This window comes from Cynoglossus semilaevis, chromosome 5 (assembly GCF_000523025.1).
Source record: "Cynoglossus semilaevis isolate Cse_v1.0 chromosome 5, Cse_v1.0, whole genome shotgun sequence".
Taxonomy (NCBI): domain Eukaryota; kingdom Metazoa; phylum Chordata; class Actinopteri; order Pleuronectiformes; family Cynoglossidae; genus Cynoglossus; species Cynoglossus semilaevis.
In genome coordinates, this window is record NC_024311.1 from 10,407,098 (window position 1) to 10,425,907 (window position 18,810).

General features: G+C 43.8%; 2 protein-coding genes and 1 long non-coding RNA gene across 3 annotated transcripts in view; 2 read left to right on the top strand and 1 right to left on the bottom strand.

Annotated features, from left to right (window-relative positions):
- chsy1 (chondroitin sulfate synthase 1) overlaps positions 1 to 10,158 on the top strand; it is a 34,065-nt gene extending 23,907 nt beyond the window's left edge. Inside the window, exon 3 of the mRNA XM_008310433.3 lies at positions 7,466 to 10,158. Within this exon, the coding sequence (XP_008308655.1) occupies positions 7,466 to 9,058 (1,593 nt within the window). The 3' untranslated portion in view covers positions 9,059 to 10,158. The remainder of the gene's footprint in view (positions 1 to 7,465) is intronic.
- A 2,429-nt stretch (positions 10,159 to 12,587) lies between these two features.
- On the top strand, positions 12,588 to 15,959 carry LOC107988594 (uncharacterized). The gene is made up of 3 exons (XR_001760084.2): positions 12,588 to 12,733; positions 13,000 to 13,078; positions 13,186 to 15,959. It is a non-coding gene; the product is annotated as an uncharacterized LOC107988594 (long non-coding RNA).
- Positions 15,882 to 18,810, bottom strand: part of lrrk1 (leucine-rich repeat kinase 1) — a 34,874-nt gene continuing 31,945 nt past the window's right edge. Inside the window, exon 37 of the mRNA XM_008310434.3 lies at positions 15,882 to 17,382. Coding sequence (XP_008308656.1) covers positions 17,202 to 17,382 — 181 coding nt within the window. The 3' untranslated portion in view covers positions 15,882 to 17,201. The remainder of the gene's footprint in view (positions 17,383 to 18,810) is intronic.

Consider the following 18,810-nt stretch of genomic DNA (forward strand, 5'->3'; position numbering starts at 1 on the left):
TATAATTTAATGTTTAAAAAAATAGAAATACAATTCAAATAAGTCATTTTTATTTTGTGAAAAGATCAGTGCCAGGGGTGATGTTTGAAACGGTCCTAAACCGTGTGTCCGTGGTCGGTCTTTGACACCTGGTCCGTGAATCTAACAGTCAGACTACAGCTGTTGTCACCCTCATCTGGAAGTCAGGGTGGAGGACTCTCAGGGGATCAAACAGTAACCAGGTCTTAATTAGTACCTTACTGCCCGCCCCCAGGCCCCTCCTCCCTCAGGGCTCCTTTACCTGCCTTTACATGTGCTATCACCGCAGTTGACTTTACCTTTAGTTGGATTATTTATTTATTTATTTATTTATTTACCAGGACTAGAAAATGATTCAGTGGATCTTCTGGTTGGTGGACTTCACAACTGGACCACAGACTCTGGGAACTCACTGGGATTTTTGTATGCATTACAGGAGCTAATTAGCATGACGTTCACAGACACTGGACCAAACACAGGCAGCCTTTGATGGTGGAGACCATCGAATACCTACAGTAGAAAGAAGTATTTTCTCTCCCTGTGAAAAACGTTTTCACATGGTGGGGGCGGGGGGGTGGAGACGGGGAGTATCTTTTTTTTTTTTTCAATTTCCCTTTTCTATTTCTATTTTTTATTTTATAGGTGTCGAATGAAAATGTCAGGGGAATTTGTGGGATGGATTCCAGATTATTTGGAAAAAACATTTTAACATCTGTAATTTTATTACATTTAAGTGTGGCAAAATTTACTGAAGGAAACTACTGTATAGCAGTAGTACCTGTACCTGTACTTTAGCTGCTTCCTCTTTCCATCTTTTTTTTTTTTTACACACTTCATTTGTTACTGGCTCACAGGTAGGTGCAGTTCCAGTGGGCCCGTGTGGTACTGGACTCTGGGTTGTTGATTTCTGCCTGTGTTCTGTTCAGGTTCACAAACCAGTTTTTCTTCTGTTTACTGCAAACGCTGTGGTAATGTGAAACCAGGATAAGTGTGTGTGTGTGTGTGTGTGTGTGATGCTCTTGTGTAGATGTACTTGTGGGGACATTCCTCCCAATGAGTGAAAGATTATTTAGAGGTTCAAGACATAGAGTTTGGAGACTCAGAATAATGTTAGTGTTATGTTTATATTTATGATAGATCAGGTCAGTGGTAGGGGAACAAAGTGTGTGTGTGTGTGCATGTGTGTGTGTGTCAGAGAACAAACACTTCAAACACTGGACTGTTCCCTGGTCTGCTGTGGAGGACTGAACCAGAGGACTGACTCAGTGGGTGTGTCACTGACAGAAACCTTTTTTTGTTTTGTTTTTTAAGAACATTTTTGGTTCAAGTGTTTTACCAGAGTAAAGACTTTCAGGATTATTACAGCGTCGAGATGAAGTTTAATCCTACGTTAGAACTTCTGGAGATTTTTCTTTGACAATTTTCAAGACCGCCTGAAGTCCTTGGAAGACTTGAAGACAAAGGTGTCCTCTGTCCAGGGTCCGTGGTTTTGTCTCACTTCATAGTAACCATAGTTGCCACTGCAGCAGCAGTTTCCTGTGTCTGTCTCCGTCACCTCAGGCTCCTGTCGTCGGAGGGCAGATTGTTTAGGGCAGGACCGAGGTGCAGATTACAGCCTTCCATAAAAACGTACTCACTTTCTGTGGCCGACGTGCGACTAGAAAACTCTGGTCTCCCGGCTCTTCTACACCCCAATCCCTGTCCTCCCTCCTACAGCTTCTCTGGGCGGCGCTCACTAAATGATAGCTGCCCGGACCACCAGGACTCCACAAGTATGCTGCTGCCCACCACACGTCTATAATTACCTCCAACAATAAAAAAAGAGAAATTTTGACCAATATCAGGTCGTTTTTTCCTCTCTGCTTTGGAAGGGTTTCATTTAGACCTTTGATGTCAGAGGATCCGCCCGCGGTCAGTGCGGGGGCCGCAGGCTTTAATGAAGCAGCTGTTGGTGCCCCCCATCAAAGCAGTGATAGCCTCAAGGTCAAAGGCTTCAGGGACAGAGTTTTTTTTTTTTATTGTGATGTCAGACAGTCTAAAAAACTGAGGTGTCACAGACCAAAGAAGTGTGAAGAGAGAAGTGTCTGTACCTTTTAAGGGGTTAAAAAAACGTTTCCTTCCTGTCCTGGTGTTCAGCCGTAAAGTTTAATTTTAACAAAACGCCACAGCCATTCAGACTGTTCATGTAGAGACGGCTGTGAAGAACAGCTCTCACCACATCGTTTCCGTTGTTGTGCTTTCCTAATTGAGAATGTGCACGTACACATGCACAATCCCGCACGTTCACGCAGGCCGGCGTGGTGAAGAAGCTGTGTGTTCTCTCAGTCCATGTACAGTAACATAGGCTTCAAGAAGCTGTCAGTCCATGTACAGTAACATAGGCTTCTGTAGGCTCTGTCAGGTTGTAGCGCTACCACCTGGTGAGCTTGTGAATGATGCAGCATTACGTCAGTTAACGTGTCGTTAAGGGCCAGATGGACTACTAGACATTTCGGACAACCCCATTTAAGTTCAAGGTGACCCCAAGTGGGGTTGCAACCCCAAGATTGAACAACACAGAGTTAAAATGACCTGAAAGTGTGGCTCAGGCTGCAGCACCATTGTTGACCAGAAGGGCCAGGACTCTGAAGGCTCTCAGCAGAAGCAGGTGTTTTGAATTCTCTGGCGTTATTGAACACATCTGTGTCTGATTACTGACACATGTCACTGTGGGTTCTTCTTTTTACTTTTTATTCTCTGACCAATAAACTCATCCAATACTCTGTAAATCGATGTAAGGGCGCTGAAGAGTTGGTGATAAAACTCTGGCCTTCACACCTGCTGCAGCACGCCACAGTGGAAACTCATGGCCAGGATATTTACTGCTTCGTGTTTTCACTGCTGATTTATGACTGAAGTTCAAATAACAGTACTAAATACTGCAGTATTGATGTTCAGTCCTTCAGTGGTGTACAAATTCATCTGCAACATTTTTCATCTCCTCTCGTCGTCAGCAATGCTAACACTTCAGAGCCTCGTGAAGTTCTTGACCAGAGAACACTTGTCAGTCGGGAATTGAACCCTCTAACTGTCCATGTTTTATCTTTGATCCACAGACTTCCTGACTTTAGTTCTTAGTCCGTACGTTCTGGGTCGAACATAATTCTGATTGGTTGACACGGAACGAAAAAATCGGACAATCTGAATTCTTTAAAATGACATTTGAATTATTTAAATATATTTTTGACTTTTCCTCTATTTGTTAAAATGTCAGTTTAAATCTCACAGAAACTTGACATTTAAACACTTCCTGTCAAGTTAAACAGTATAGTCTGAGTTTTTTCGGGAGGTGGTCCATCTGTAAGTCTACAAGAGTTTTTTTGGGAGGTGGTCCATCTGTAAGTCTACAATATTTAAAACTGACGTTAACTCACAAAGAGACAGAGATAAATGCTGCAACCTCAGTCTGTGTTTGAGGCCAGGTTCTACTACTGTTCTCCAGCTGCTCTGTAACACCTTGTTTTGTGCCCGAACGCAACAGCAGCAGTGACTCAACTCGCTTCTCTGGAAATCTGGTGGAGCTTAGCCGTAAATGTAGCCGTTAACGATTTCTCTCCTGATATGAAATGATCCGTGTTTTCCTCAGAGTTCTGCTGCCTCGCGGCCCTCGCTGACCTGGACTCTGTAACCTGAGTGAGAGACGATTGTGTAACGACAGGAACGTGTCGCAGCACGTACTGTAGCTGCAGCTCCAACAGAGACTCTGTTCACTGACACAGTGGGTCACATTCTGACCTGCCCACGTGGGCTGCCGTTTGTTTTTTTTTGTTTACCATTTGTGGACTGGTCTACAGCAGGGGGCGTGTTCTTTTCCTGCTCAGCTGTTTCTAAGAAGTAACACAAACTAAAAAAAGTATTTCCCTAAAGGAAGTAAACAGAATAAACAACAAGGAAGGGTAGAAAGACGGTTAGCCCAGATAATGAATGAACCAGTGGTTCTAAACCTCTGCACTGCAGCACATTAGTGTGCCATCAGGTCATCAGGGGTCATGTGGATAAGTATGCAATTGTTCTTAAACTGGGGAAAAAATTATTTATTTCAATTAATACCTTTGTTTATTTATGTGACAGTGACAGGTAAAACATTTAAATATGCTTTCACTAGGTGGTGCAGATGGCCAAGAAAATGTTGTAATATTTCTTTTCAAAATAAGAAGTCTAGGCCTGGGTATTGTTAAGAATCTCACAATACAATTTGTCTCACTGCAGACATCTCAGTCTTTTATTGATTGTGTCTTCTTTGTCTTTGTCTTCAGACGTTCAGAGTTCCCAGAGTTCCTGGCTGACAGCAGCTATTGTTGTCGTACAGTGTGACTGTAAATAATTGGAGTCAGAATTAATTTTACTACATTTATTGTTAAACAAAGACACGCTGGGAAGTAAATCCAGTCTGTCATGGAGGGGCGGCGGACCGGGGGTGGTTCTACACTTCATATGAAGCTCTTATCTGATCTGTTGTCGTTCAGTCAAGTCTGATTTATAGTCACTTTACCTCAGTCCCAGACAGTCATTAAAACATCCTGTACTTCTCGCCGTCTACTTCTATCGGTTAAAGTTCTGTCAGTTTTCTCCGGGTTCTCAGGTTTCCTCGTTACGGGATTAGATTTATAAAACAGTCACATTCACACTGACCATGGGTGTTAAATATGAGTGTGAATGGTAGTTTGTGTCCCTTTGACAAAACTTGATTTTGTCAAAACTGAAGTTTCCTGATGAAAAACAGTGACAAAGAATATCTGTCTTTGTGTTTTGTGTTAGTACCCAGTACTGCACCAGTACTGCACCAGTACTGTACCAGTACTGTCCCTTTAACTTCCTGTCATTTCATCATCATCAAACAGTGACTGCTCTTGTTCCCACTTACTGTTTGCCATTGAGGAGGTGTTTTCCCACAGGCTCCAGCTGCAGATAACTATGATGACATCATTACTATGACATCATGTTTGTTTTTTGTTTTTTTAATCAGACTTCCATCTCAAGAACGAGGACAGAGCAGCAGTAATATCACTGACTTGTCTTTGGAACTAAGTTCCTCATTGGGAAGTATCAGTTCTCACAATATTAGGAAATATTTCACAAACATTGAATGAAGTAACTAAAACCTTTGTCCAATAGTTCTACAATAGTTCTGTGTCTACTGAGCAGCATGGGCATGAAGGTAATGTTAGTCAACATTAACGTTAGCCCACTGCAAGAATAACTCAGGGTGGCGCTCCTGTTTAGCTGGTGACGGTGTCACATTAGGTTTGGGTTCCAGACTAAATCATTGCAGTTCTCCGTTTTTGTTTGGCTCACTGTAAACTTGGCTCACTGTAAACTACTTCCAAGCTAACAACGAGTTCGCTTCAGCTTCCTCTCCAGTTCTCTGAGATATAACGATTTCAACATTGGACATAGGTGTGTTCTGATTGGCCGATGTACCAGTCAGGTACGGTCCTGGTGAAATCCAACCATTTCCAGTCTGCGACGAGTCGATCGATGAAGCTCTAGTATAGTTAACAGAATGTATTATTAGCTGTAATTATTCTCTAGTCAAATCATTTATGAATGTATTAAAAAATCTCTGCGTTTCCCTCTGACGTCCAGATGGTGGTGGACGTCCACTGCACTCACACGTGGCTAACCGTGTTCTTACCCTTTAGTCACAGCACATTTTAATTGCAGCAGTGAGGTTCCAGGTTAACGAGCGTATAGAAATCTCACTAATGAGTGGAAGGCTGCAGCGTTGACCGCAGACCTTGAGCTAGTATAATTAGCCGGTCTCTTAACGACGGCAGGGCCGCAGGAGGGAGATAAACATCCGGACCAGTTATCAGTCAGCTGATCAACACTGGTCTGAAGCTGCTGAGGCGGCACAAAGAGGTAAACCACTGGAGGGACCGAGGTCTCCCCTCTTAGGCTCCCCTTTTTGGTTCTCTCTGTTCCACACCACTGTCCACGGAGAACAAATGTTTGTGTTTGCTGCAACAGTTTGAGGCGTTGGTGACTAAATATCTTCTGCAGTCTGCAGGCGCTAACTCTTCTGCAAACTTTGTTTAAATGAGCCTCCATTTAGCTGCAGTTCCTCAACTTATGATAAAATGTTCTTTCCATTTATTGCCATTTATACTGCTACACTACTTCAAATTAGATTGTTTTTGAAGCGAAGTTTAATTCCCCTGATCCAACAGATATGTTTTAGAAATTCTTTCTAATTATTTCCATGATTTGACCAAACACCTGGGGCTGTCCAACAATTTAAATTTTTAAACACATTTCTGGCAGTGTAGCTGAAGATGAACTAACGAGAACGAGAAAGAAGTTCTGTGGAATGCGTAATAGTTAAATCATATTTAGAAAAATAAATAAAAGAAAACAAAAACAATTTTAACAGTATAATTAAACCTCAGCTTCATAGACTTGGGAAATGTGACTCTTTTACTGTGTGTTCTAACAATGGCCTGTGGAACATGCGGAGAGTTGCCTGGTGTTAATGACAACATGGTTTTAATCTGTAGGTTCTTTGGACCACACTTTGACAAACCCCCCAGGACTGGACCCTGACAAAGGAACTGGGCAAAGTTCTGTGGAATGCGTAATAGTTAAATATTATAATTTTTTTTGTTGCTGCTCTGGCTCGAGTTTAACCTTGAAACTCGACATGGTCAGGACTAAAGGTTTGATCTTTGACCTTTGCAGCCTTAGCTGGTTATTAATGACAGAGTGACAGTGTGTTGTGATTGGCAGGCAGCCGCACAGGGACGTGGGCTAAATCCATGGAAAAGCAAAGAGTTAGTCAGGCAGTTCCTGGGATGTCCTTCAGCTCCAGGTATCATTTTTCCACCGCTCTCAGAAACGTCCTGCCTGGTTCTCCGTACGGCGTCTCCCCAGGGATCAGGCATGTGGCCGCATTCCTCAGCCTTCCTCTCAAATTAGCCTCTGTGGTGGATGCAGCCGCTCTGACGCTGCAGCAGCGACACAAACGCTGCCTTCAGGACCACGGTGCAGGTCCTGGTCCTGCCAGAGGCTCCAAACAGCTGTGCCTGTGTTCACGGTGCATGAACCAACAGTGGGTTTGTCAACGCTGCTGCAAGTTTGATGTGCGCACTCACACGTGTCCGTGTCGTCAGCAGCAGCAGCAGCAGAGCTGTAGGGCAGCAGGGTGTGGAGGTGGCATCAGTATTAGTTCAAATCCTGGTTCCTATAAAAGAAACAGTTCTGTTCTTTTTGTAAATCAGTATCGAGGTTGTCAATAACTTAAAAAAAAAAGTAAAAGCAGCAGGGTGTGGAGGTGGCATCAGTATTAGTTCAAATCCTGGTTCCTATAAAAGAAACAGTTCTGTTCTTTTTGTAAATCAGTATCGAGGTTGTCAATAACTTAAAAAAAAAAGTAAAAACACTAACAACGGTTCTTCTCTTCTCTCTACAGATGCAGCAACTATTCTATGAGAACTACGAGCCAAACAAGAAGGGCTACATCCGAGACCTTCACAACAGCAAGATCCACAGAGCCATCACCCTCCACCCCAACAAGAACCCCCCCTATCAGTACCGCCTACACAGCTACATGCTCAGCCGTAAGATCGCTGACCTGCGCCACCGCACCATTGAGCTCCACCGGGAGATCGTCCAGATGGGGCGCTACGGAGCGCCTGAACCTACCCGAGACGACCTCCAGCTGGGAATGCCACCGTCATTCATGCGCTTCCATCCACGGCAGAGGGAAGAAGTTCTGGAATGGGAATTTCTGACGGGGAAGTATCTGTACTCAGCATCTGACAGTCAGCCACCGCGCCGGGGGATGGACTCCTCCCAGAGGCAGGCACTAGATGACATCATCATGCAAGTGATGGAGATGATCAATGCCAACGCCAAGACTCGAGGCCGAGTCATCGACTTTAAAGAAATCCAGTATGGCTACCGCAGGGTGAACCCTTTGTACGGGGCGGAGTACGTTTTGGATCTGTTGCTGCTCTACAAGAAACACAAAGGAAAGACCATGACGGTTCCTGTGAGGAGACACGCCTACCTGCAGCAGACCTTCAGCCAAATCCAGGTCAGAGAAGAAGAAGAGATGGACGCCTCGGCTCTGGCCAGTCACATCAACAAAGAACTGGACTCGCTCTCCTTCATCTCCAACTCCCTGAAAATGCTAGTGCCCTTCAAATTGGCCACATCTGGCCAAGACCAGAGAGAACCAAAAGAGAAGAAGGTCAACATCTTGGTGCCGCTGTCGGGTCGTTACGACATTTTTGTACGCTTCATGGCCAACTTTGAACGGGTTTGCCTGATTCCCAACCAAAACGTCAAGCTGCTGATCCTGCTCTTCAGCACAGACAACAATACGGAGCGGGTCAAGCAGGTGGAGCTCATGAGGGAGTACCACATGAAGTATCCACGAGCAGAGATGGAGATAAAACCTGTCACCGGCTCCTTCTCCAGGGCTTTGGCTTTGGAAGTGGGTTCCTTACATTTCTCCAACGATTCCTTGCTCTTTTACTGTGACGTAGATCTGCTCTTCACTAGTGAGTTCCTTCAACGATGTCGGGCCAACACCGCCCTGGGTGAACTGGCCTACTTCCCGGTCATCTTCAGTCAGTATGACCCTAAAGTGGTTTACGCTGGGAAGATTCCTAGCAACAATCACTACGTCTTCACCTCCAAGACGGGTCTGTGGAGAAACTACGGCTTTGGGATCGTTTGTGTTTACAAAGGAGACCTGCTCAAAGCCGGGGGCTTCGACACCTCCATACAGGGCTGGGGGCTGGAGGACGTGGACCTCTTTAACAAGTTTATCCAGACAGGGATTAAGTTGTTCAGGAGTACAGACACGGGCATCGTGCACGTCCACCACCCGGTCATATGTGACCCAAACCTGGAGGCCAAGCAGTACAAGATGTGTCTGGGTTCCAAGGCCTCGTCGTACGGTTCCACCCAGCAGTTGGCCGAGCTTTGGCTGGAGAAGAACGACATGAGCTTCAGAAAAATGGTCAGCAACAATGACTCAGTCCGGACAGCATGAAGACAGACCTGGACACTTTGGTTTCTCCGGCACCTCCTAGTGGTGTTTTGTCCACCTAATTTATTTTTTACTCAAACGCAAGACTTGTAGGCAGACGTATTTGGATTTTTTTTTTTCAAAGCGCAGAACTCACCCAGGGTGAACTGATCTTCAGGGACGTCTGGACTTTGCTGAGGTTCTCTACACTTTGAACATGGACGGAACGTTGACGACGTTCTGGTCTGGAGCTGATGACATTGTGGAGATATTTCAGCAAGTACCTGGGTGAAGTTCTGGCTCTGCTGCAGACGAGAAAGTATTCCATGTGTGTTTGTTCGAAAAACAATTCTCTGTTGGTGAATGTTTACAGATTCCAAACATTTTATCCATGTGGTCACATGACCTGAATGACTGGTGAGCGCTCAACTCCAGATCGAGTTTTTTTTTTTCTTACTTTTACATTTTCTTTGATTTTTTTTTTTTAAACAAATCTGACATAACACTGTTACTTTTTTTAATTTTCTTTATTGATTCATTTCTGTGAACCAACTGCTGGATTTGAAACAGACAATTCAACACTTGCTGTCTAATTTATTGAAGTTACAGGATCAGTATGTTCTACTTTCTGGCTGTTTTAAAAAAAAGTGTCAGATTTAAAGGTGGTAGAACCGCTCAGTCATGGGATCGATTGTTTCAATCATGTTTTTGTTCCTGCGGGTGAGTTCAGGTTCTTTTAAACAGTGGTTATGTCAGGTACCGATGTGTGAGAGCAGACTCACAACACTTCATCATATCAGTAACATCTGTTCTTCTCACTGTCCCACAGCTTTGTCCAACAACGACTCGTGGTTTGTCAACTAGTCCCCCCGCCCCCACACACACCATGGTCCATAGAGAAAATCAATCATTTTACTACAGGCACACATGAGCTGCTGGTGCAACGCTGCCTCTATTGATTCATTTGTGCTATTTAAGTTATTCTCAGCAAGGCAGTTTTCAACACCAAAGTTTCCAGTGAACACATTTCAGCATAAGGCCGAAGCAGGAAGTGGACCAGCTGCTGCTGCGTGACTGCACCAGATAAAGACAGGTTATTTTACATGGAGATTGTGTTGTGAAAAACCTTCAATCATTTTACTACAGGCACACATGAGCTGCTGGTGCAACGCTGCCTCTATTGATTCATTTGTGCTATTTAAGTTATTCTCAGCAAGGCAGTTTTCAACACCAAAGTTTCCAGTGAACACATTTCAGCATAAGGCCGAAGCAGGAAGTGGACCAGCTGCTGCTGCGTGACTGCACCAGATAAAGACAGGTTATTTTACATGGAGATTGTGTTGTGAAAAACCTGCTTTATGAATTTAAAATGCTGGTGGTCCAATGCTGCCCCGTGTGGTCAGTTTGTGTCACAGTGGGAAATCTGACCAAAGTATTTCATTGACAAAAGTCACAAATACCACATTTGAATAAAGACCTGGGGGCAGCATGTTATCAATGCTAACGTTCTCTATGTTTACGAACTATGTTTACGAACTCAGTGCGTCATCAGAAAAGGCAGAAAAACAAACTAAAAGAGCCGTTAACACTCTCTTTATCAAACTATTTGACTTCAGCAGATGGAAAGCTGAGTTTTTTTAAGCGACTCAATTTTTTCCATCACAGCGATCCAGTCAATCATCAAAGTCAACCACAATTTACAAAAACTTGAACTCTCCCTTTAAACTCATTGTCACCAAAGAGTTTTGCACAGTCTGCTTTAGGTATTATTCTATGTCTGTGTGTGTGGGTGTGTGTATGTGTGCGTGTGTGAATCAAGAGCAGTGCTCTGATTGGCCAGATCAATCCTTCTCTCTTCATCATTCCTTTTTTATCTTAGAATAGACAAACAGACATTAACTTCTCTGGCTGGTCCCGGTCAACTCAAGTCTGACCCAGCTGTGGTACGAGGCTCATGGGTAAGGGCAGGGGGCGTGGTTAGATACGGAAGACAGGTGGGCCTGGGACTGTACTGTTGCAGCCCTGTGTCAGATTTCAACATGAACAAACAGTTTTACAGATCAGTGACTGTGCTGTAATCTTAGTTATGTTTTTGTTTTGTTTTATAAGTTCCTTTGACTTTTGTAAGACTTTTGTTCCTTCAGCTCGGTCCACATGGACTCTTTTCTATTTAAGAAATAAAAGTGGGGAAATGTGAGGACGTCTGCAGCTGCTTCTTTATTCACTGTATGTGGTGTATTTCAGCCATGACTGTTCTTCTGGGCGGCGTCTGGCAGAACGTGTGGAACGTGGTTCTTTCTAGACTGTCAGTCGTAGACTAATATACGGCCCTGCTCTCAGTGATACTGCTCTGACCGGATGTTGAAGTCGCTGGACGAAATGCTATTTTAAGCTTCCGTTGCGCCTGTAAGTAACTATGAGTGAATTATTAGATGTGCAGTACCCGTCACTCTGCGCATGCGTTCAGATGCTGGCAGTTTTTATAAACACATCTATCACACATACACATCGACAATAAATCTAACAATAATCAAAATAACCCCCCCATCTTCTATGTGTGGCTCATGGTTGCCTAGAGACAGACGCCACACACCGGCGCTGCTCATGAAACGTGCCTTTTAAAACTGTCCAACACAGCCGACACTCCACTAAGACCACAACAGCAAACCTCTTGAAAAAGTACAGACGTGAGTGGGTAGAGGAAGAAGAGGCGTCAGTAGAGAAATTATACAATTAAATTGTAAAATGTGTCGGGTTTTTTTTTTTCAGTGGCGCACGGTGGACTGTCTGACGTCACACAGGAAGCATCAGGACAGCAACAGTTCCTACTATACTATGTTCTGAGACTGATACGGTTTACGTCATTAAAAAAATATGAGTACTATAATAATAATATAACAAAGTATTAGTAACGTATTGTTCATGTGATTCATTTACTTAAGCGTAAGTAAGCGTAATAGAGTGGTGCGTTCACTGACATCAGAAAACATGTCAATTGATAAGTGTAAAATTACTTTCCAAATTACTTTGACTTAACAAAAGTATTTTTTCCTCAACAATTACAATATTTTTTGTATACAGTTTTTCTTCAATTCGTGCTTTTACATACATTTTCCCCTAATATAAATTTACTGACATGACTCAAACATAACATTTAAAGACGTCGTTTTCTTGACAGTTCCGTGTCATTATTTTTTCTTTACTTTTTTTACTTTTGATTCTTTAAATAAACCTCTAACTACTGAGGATAACTGCCGTACTTTCGCGAAGGGAATCCCGAGGAATTAATAAAGATCTATCTGCCTGTCTGTCTGTCTGTCTATCTGAAGTCCTTCTTGGGTTTGAACATTTTATTGGTAATGTCAATATTTTGTCATTTATGTTAAGTTAAGTTATATTTTAGGCCACATTACCGTCTTGCACTGATGTATTGTTACTTTTTTACGTTTTTTTTTTAAAGTTTTTTAACTCTGGTGTTGCTGAAACTCTACTTATGAACGAGTCTTCTTCATCATCATCATCTTCCTCAAACTCCAACTGCATCCGTACGCTGCTTTTCTGTGTAGTAGCGTCACAAAGATTTGACGGTCGTAGGATGTGACGTCGGACGCTGAAAAAGTTCCCGTGAACTTTAAAGGCCGCGGGAGTTACTCATAATGGCGGCTCGACCTGGTCCAGATGAATGGCTCCGGTTGAAAGGTGAGAGACTTTTGGACTTTTATTCCTTAATGTTGGCGTTTTGACTCAGTAGTTTTAGTTAGCAGACTAGCTTAGCCATCACTTAAAGTGGACGGAAACGGATTTTAAAGAAGATATCTTAAAAAACGTATTTTTAACTAATTTAAAAACCTGAGCTTCGTGGTGAGAGTGTGTTAGGAGAAGTCTGGAGTCATACTGTAGTGTTTGAAGTCCGGCTTCTCTGACGTCTACATTAAACTTGTTGTCAACGATGTTTGAATGAACAGAAACGCTGGGACTTCGGCTCACGGAGACCAGGTGGACGTCGTCCAGAGTCACAGTCCAGTCCTGGAACTGAAGGACCAGGTGAGACAGATCTGTGGAGTCAAACGCGGGTCTTCATTTAATAACAAAGTCATTGTTGGACAAATGTACTGCAGTACTGACAGGATATTCTCTGGTTTATTTTCCAGATAGTTTGTCCTGAAGAGCTTCAACACGGTAGGGGGCGTCGTTTTTCTTCTATTCTGTGCGGTCGCTGCACCGCTGCTGTGTTCGGCTAGGCCGCTGTTGCCTTGTTGTGAACGTGTGTACGAGTGTTTGTTTGCATGTGTTTGTGTGAACCATAGCAGTACCAGTAAATGGCCACCAGTCTCTGCTCTGGTTGGTTTACTTTCTGTTGTTTCCTGTCTTGAGTTTCTAGGCTGTGGAATCTGGTTAGTCAGTCAGCGAGGTCCTCCAGTAGGGGGCGACTCAGGGTTGTTGTGACTCTGGTCCCATTTTAATGGTGTGGCTGTGGAACTGCTGAGCATGTGTTTAAACTGTTGGCTCTGGGTCTGACCTGTGACCGTGGTGGTCCAGTGTCTGCAGAGTGACGTGGGCTGGAGCTCAGCAGTTTGGAGTCATGGAGTGTGATGTTCTGTCTGCACTAACGATTGTTACTTTTTAGGTGCTGTCGTCAAAGGGTGAGTCCAGAACTTTTTTTTTTTTTCCCTCTCTCTGTGTCTGTCCTTAGGAATAAAGAATGCTTAATATTTAAATCACTGAGATATGACTGAACACATGGTCTATACATTCAAACAACTGACACATTTATCAAAGCAAAGTTAAATCTCAAAAGTTTAGTCTTAAAAGTTTAAGAATCTCTCTCACACACACACACACACACATCGTGACATTGCGTCTTCAACACTGCGTGTTCCTGACTGCCTTCACGGCTGCAAAAGAAGCTGTGCTTCTTCGAGGGGGTGGGGGTGGGTTTTGCCTGGCTGTCGTGCCATAACGTTTGTTTTTTTTTTTCAACTTTGGAGGACAACAAACTCTGAGGAAGTGCTAAATATCGATTAGTTGCGCGACTAAAATGTGACAGTGAGTGATACTAGGTGTGTTCTTTCTCAGCTGCCGTGCTGATCGTGCGCTTTAACCTGGCTCCTCCTGCCATGACCTTTTTTCCAGCCGCCGTGCTGACCTTTAGTTCTGTCCTGTTTGTTGTACCTTTTTATAAAAATGTTGCGTCTAAAAAATGGCGAGTTGTCGGTCAATGATACGTCGACATAACGACCAGTGTTCAGTCTGAAATATGTCCAACTATAACGTTACAGACCATAATGTTTATGACTCTGCCTGTTCGATATAGGTGTGTGTATGGGGCCAGATGTTGAGCCACAGCTGGACTGACGTTGTTTCTAAAGATGAGGTTAGCTTAGTTTGATCTGTGAGGAAGTCTTGTTTTGGCCAATGTGTCAAAAGGCTGATGTCCAGAGCCACTGTGGCGCCTCCTGTGGGATGCCATGTCCACCTGTCTCCTGTCCTTTCTTTCCCAGTGTGGCCTAATCTCTCAGGAACACGTAGTTTTTTTAAATCTAGACCTCAGTGGCAGTGTTTATAAATACAATATTCCACAATTTTGACGTTCCATTTGCGATCCTTTTATGCAATTTATCGACGTTGCGTTCGTTTTTCACAATTGGGCTGGTTCTCCGCCAGAATTCTGGACGTTTTGGCTGCTGTCATTTTCTGGCTGTCCAGAGTGACGTCTTCATCGACCACTGTGGACGTCCAGGACTCTGAAAGTCATGTGTGTTTCCTTGACCTTTGGAAATGTATATTTATATATATTGGACTTCTGTATATGTATGTTCATATGTATTGGACTTCTGTATATTTATATGTATTGGACTTCTGTAAATGTATATTTATGTACATTTGTTAGTGTTTTTGTAAATGTATTCATGTGTATTTCCTTGACCTTTGTACCTTTCTGTAAATGTATACATTGTTTTTGTGTGAAGCCCATTGTTGGACAGTCAGACTGGGACTCCAGTCGTGGGCTATGACTGGTCTGTGGGCCACACACTGTCATCACTGTCTTCATTGTTTGATTGTCTTTTTCTGCATGTTCCACTGGTGCACAGAGTGTGGGCTGAGTTGGTCTGGGTCACGTACAGATGGGCCGAATGTGGGTCAGATTGTTACTGTAGTTGTAAATCCTGACCAGAGTATAAATGATGAGACCAGGAATTGTTGTTACTTAGAATTTAAAAACCAGCTGAAACCATGTGATTGGACGGAGATCAAATATGTGTTTATGTGTTGGTAGCAGGTGGTGGGTGCTTTACTCGGGTTGTCCTGATTGGCTGAAGATGGTGAGATCAGTCAGTCAAACAGGTAAGACTCATCGGTACTTCCTGCACCAGAGGTGTTGGTGTTGGATCTGTACCAGCTGTGGAACTTCCTGGACTGCATGGTTAAGGTGATCCAGGTGGACCAACTCTTAAAGATCAACTTCTCAGCCACAGGATGTCTTCTTCAGGTTTGTTCTTCACATGAACCTTTTATCCACCTATTCACTTTAATCTGACCTCACTGATCTGGTCTGTGTCCTGGTGCCTGATGAAAACCATAGACTGGTGACTTGTTTGTTGTTTTAGTTGAGGGAGGGGGGGGGGGGCGAGGGCTAACTGCTGGCTGACCAGGGGGCTGCTCTTCATTGTTGTTCTGTTGGGGCATACCCTCCACTTCTTTTTAATTATTGTACTCTTTCATTTACAATTTCAAAATAAGACCTTCAATTCAACATGTCAGTGGAGTGGGTCATGACCTGGTGTCATGACCCACACTATTGTTACCTTCAACATCTTCAGTGTGAAAATGAAACAGGATTAAAATTTAATTAAGAAACTTTTATTTTTACAATAAACTTCTTATAAATAAATAACAGCTTTCATTTACACTTGATTTTGTTCCAAACTAAAAACCTGATTCTCATTAATAGAACTAGCTAAAAGAGCCAAACAGTTCTGACCAGTGAGAGCAAAGTTCTCTGATACCTGAAGTTGCTGGAGCAGAGAGAATTCACAATGGTTCTCAGTCCAAAGTCATGCATGTCCCAGAAAATACAAAAATATCGTCCAGAGCTGAGGACATGCTCCATGATTTTCCCATGATTCCCAATTGGACAGAGTCTGTACAAATATATGTTAGTGTATGAGGGGACGAGAGGTCACATGACCTCAGACCCTGTCCACGGAACAGTTCTAATATTTGTAGGTAGTGTAAACTGACTAGTGACAAACCTGTTGTTGGTGTTGGATGGGACAGGAAGTGGTAGATATTAGAACGATGATGAAGAGAAGTGAGAGAGGGTGAGCTCTGACAACAAAGGTGGAGGCCAGTAATGGAGGACAAACTGATTGAGCTGTGATGGAGCGGCGACTTGGCTTTGGTTGGTGCAGTCTGCAGTCCTTTTTCAGACCCGGTGAGTTGCGTCCCAGGTCCAAAAGTTTGTTAGTCTGAACTGCAGTCAAAGTCCTCTGCTCTGATGAGACAAGGAGAAGCAGGAGGAGGAGGACAGGGACGCTGTGACCGAGTGACAGAGCTGTTGCGTAACAGACTGCAGATGTTCCTGCTGCTCTGGAAACAGAACGTGGAACAGTTTAGTGAGAACCACAGCCCGTGGGAGAAAGAGAGAGGAAGAGAGAGAATCTCCGTCTGTCTCCCAGCACAGCTGTTCAGCAGCTGCTTCATCCTGAATGTCCAGTGTCCTCTGCAGAGGACAGAGCAGCAGGGACCAGCACTTCTGTCAATTGAAGGAAAGATCACGTCTCTGTGACTCAGCGTCTCTGTCTTCTGTGCCCTGACTCACAGGACATAAAGGGACAGTTCAGGCTGGTTGTTTCTCAGTGGACTGTAGGATGAAGGGATCAGCAGTACCCATGCTGTCCACTGTGTGGACTCACTTATAATGACTAAAATGCAGACTATAATAGTTTAGCTAGTTACCACAGCTAACACAGTTAGCATAGATCATGTTGATGTCTTTAACTCTAGGTCTGGTGGTCTGTAGTCCAAGTGGTCTGCAGGATCTAGAAGGTGCTGCCCTCTGTCTGTCAGTGTAGAGTCTAGTTGTTTTCACCAATGTCTGCTGTGACATCACAGCCGTTCGTGCTCGTGACCTGGCACCCTATTGGATCTCGGCGTGTTCTACCTGCTACCTCCTCTTCTTCCTCATGCTGGTCTCCAGGTGGCCCAGCTCCTCGTAGGACTGGTAGAACAGTTCCAGCTCGGTACCGCCCCAGCCTCTCCACACACACAGGCTCCACTCGCCCGTTTCCCTCTGGAAACCACAAACCACCGTGTCCTGGGCCACCAGTGCTGCCTCCTGCAGGATTCTGAGGGAACGGGAGAGGAGAAACAGAGGTGTGATGTTAGAGAGGGTAAGGAGGTGTGAGGGTGAGGAGAGGCAGCTGGAGCGTAAGCTGCTGAAACAGCTGTAATTAGCCGTTTCCTGGAAGAGTCCAGGAGGCCGTTTCTATGAAAAGAGGATCCTGGGAAAACCTCGGAGAAAAGTGAGTGCAGTGTTTGAGAAAAAGTTTGAATCCCGGTCACACTTTAGCACCGCCCCTGATATTTATCATCAGTAACAAGACGATTACATATGACTGTTGACTTCAACAGTTCTTCAGACAGTTCTGCCTGTTTGTTAACTTTGGCCATGTCCACTGACCACCCCCCTGTGGACAGTCTGTGTGTGGACTGTTACTACAGCAGGTGACTAAAAACGGTACTAATCCTGGAACTTATCCAACGTTCAGAAGAGAAAAGATTGTGATTCGATTCCTTCCTCACTCTCACTGTCTTTGACTCGGTGTTGTTGTTTTTGTCTTTGTTGCTGTGATGGTGACCTACAGTCGTTTCCCTCCCACAGGAGGAGAAGAAGAAACAGATGTTTATCTTCAGACGTAGGCAGGAAAGTGAAAAGTACAAATTCTTCAAATTAAGTACTGGAAAAAAAAAAACAAAAGCTGAGACTTTTGAAGTGATTCTAATTTATGGAGGCTGTGACATGAAGCATTCTGGGAGGAGGAGTCTTTGTGCCGACACTTGTTTCCTGAGCTCTGTCGTGTTTCACACACTACAACCTGACATTATGTCGTTTCATCTTTAATTCTCTGTCATTATCTTCACTGCTGTGATTTATCTTCACACACCAAACACAAGGCACGGGCACAGACCGCTAGTGAGAAAACTGCTGTCAATTAAATAGTAGTTTTGCCGAAAGGCCACCAGGGGGCGACTCATTCGGTTAAATTTCCTGATATGAATAAACTTTATGTAGTTCCTGGTATTTTTAAGGTACCTAACATTTAGGCTAACTTTAGGCGTCGTAGGTTGTGGTTAGTTTTTTTACTTTAAAGTTTTAAAGTGTTGTTAACACTGGTGTTTGACAAATTTTACAACTGACCCACTTTGGCTATATTTTAGCTTTCTTTTATTAGCTACAACTGACCCACGCTATATTTTAGCTTTCTTTTATTAGCTTCCTCTGCTACCATGAGGCTAATCTACCACTTTTCTGGTCTTCACCGTAACTGTGTCCGACCTTAAACACCAGCAGAGTAAAAACCAGGCTGCTGTTCCACTGGACCATCGATCCATCGATCAGTCCAGTCTCCCATGAATCAGCAGTCTGTGATTAATGGATGAAGGAATCTGGGGGCGGGGGAATTCCTGGCACAAACTTTAAAAAATAATCAAACTGCAGTTTTGTTTTTCTTTCTTGGAGGACGGCCCAAAAGGTTAGATTTTAAACCCCCTCA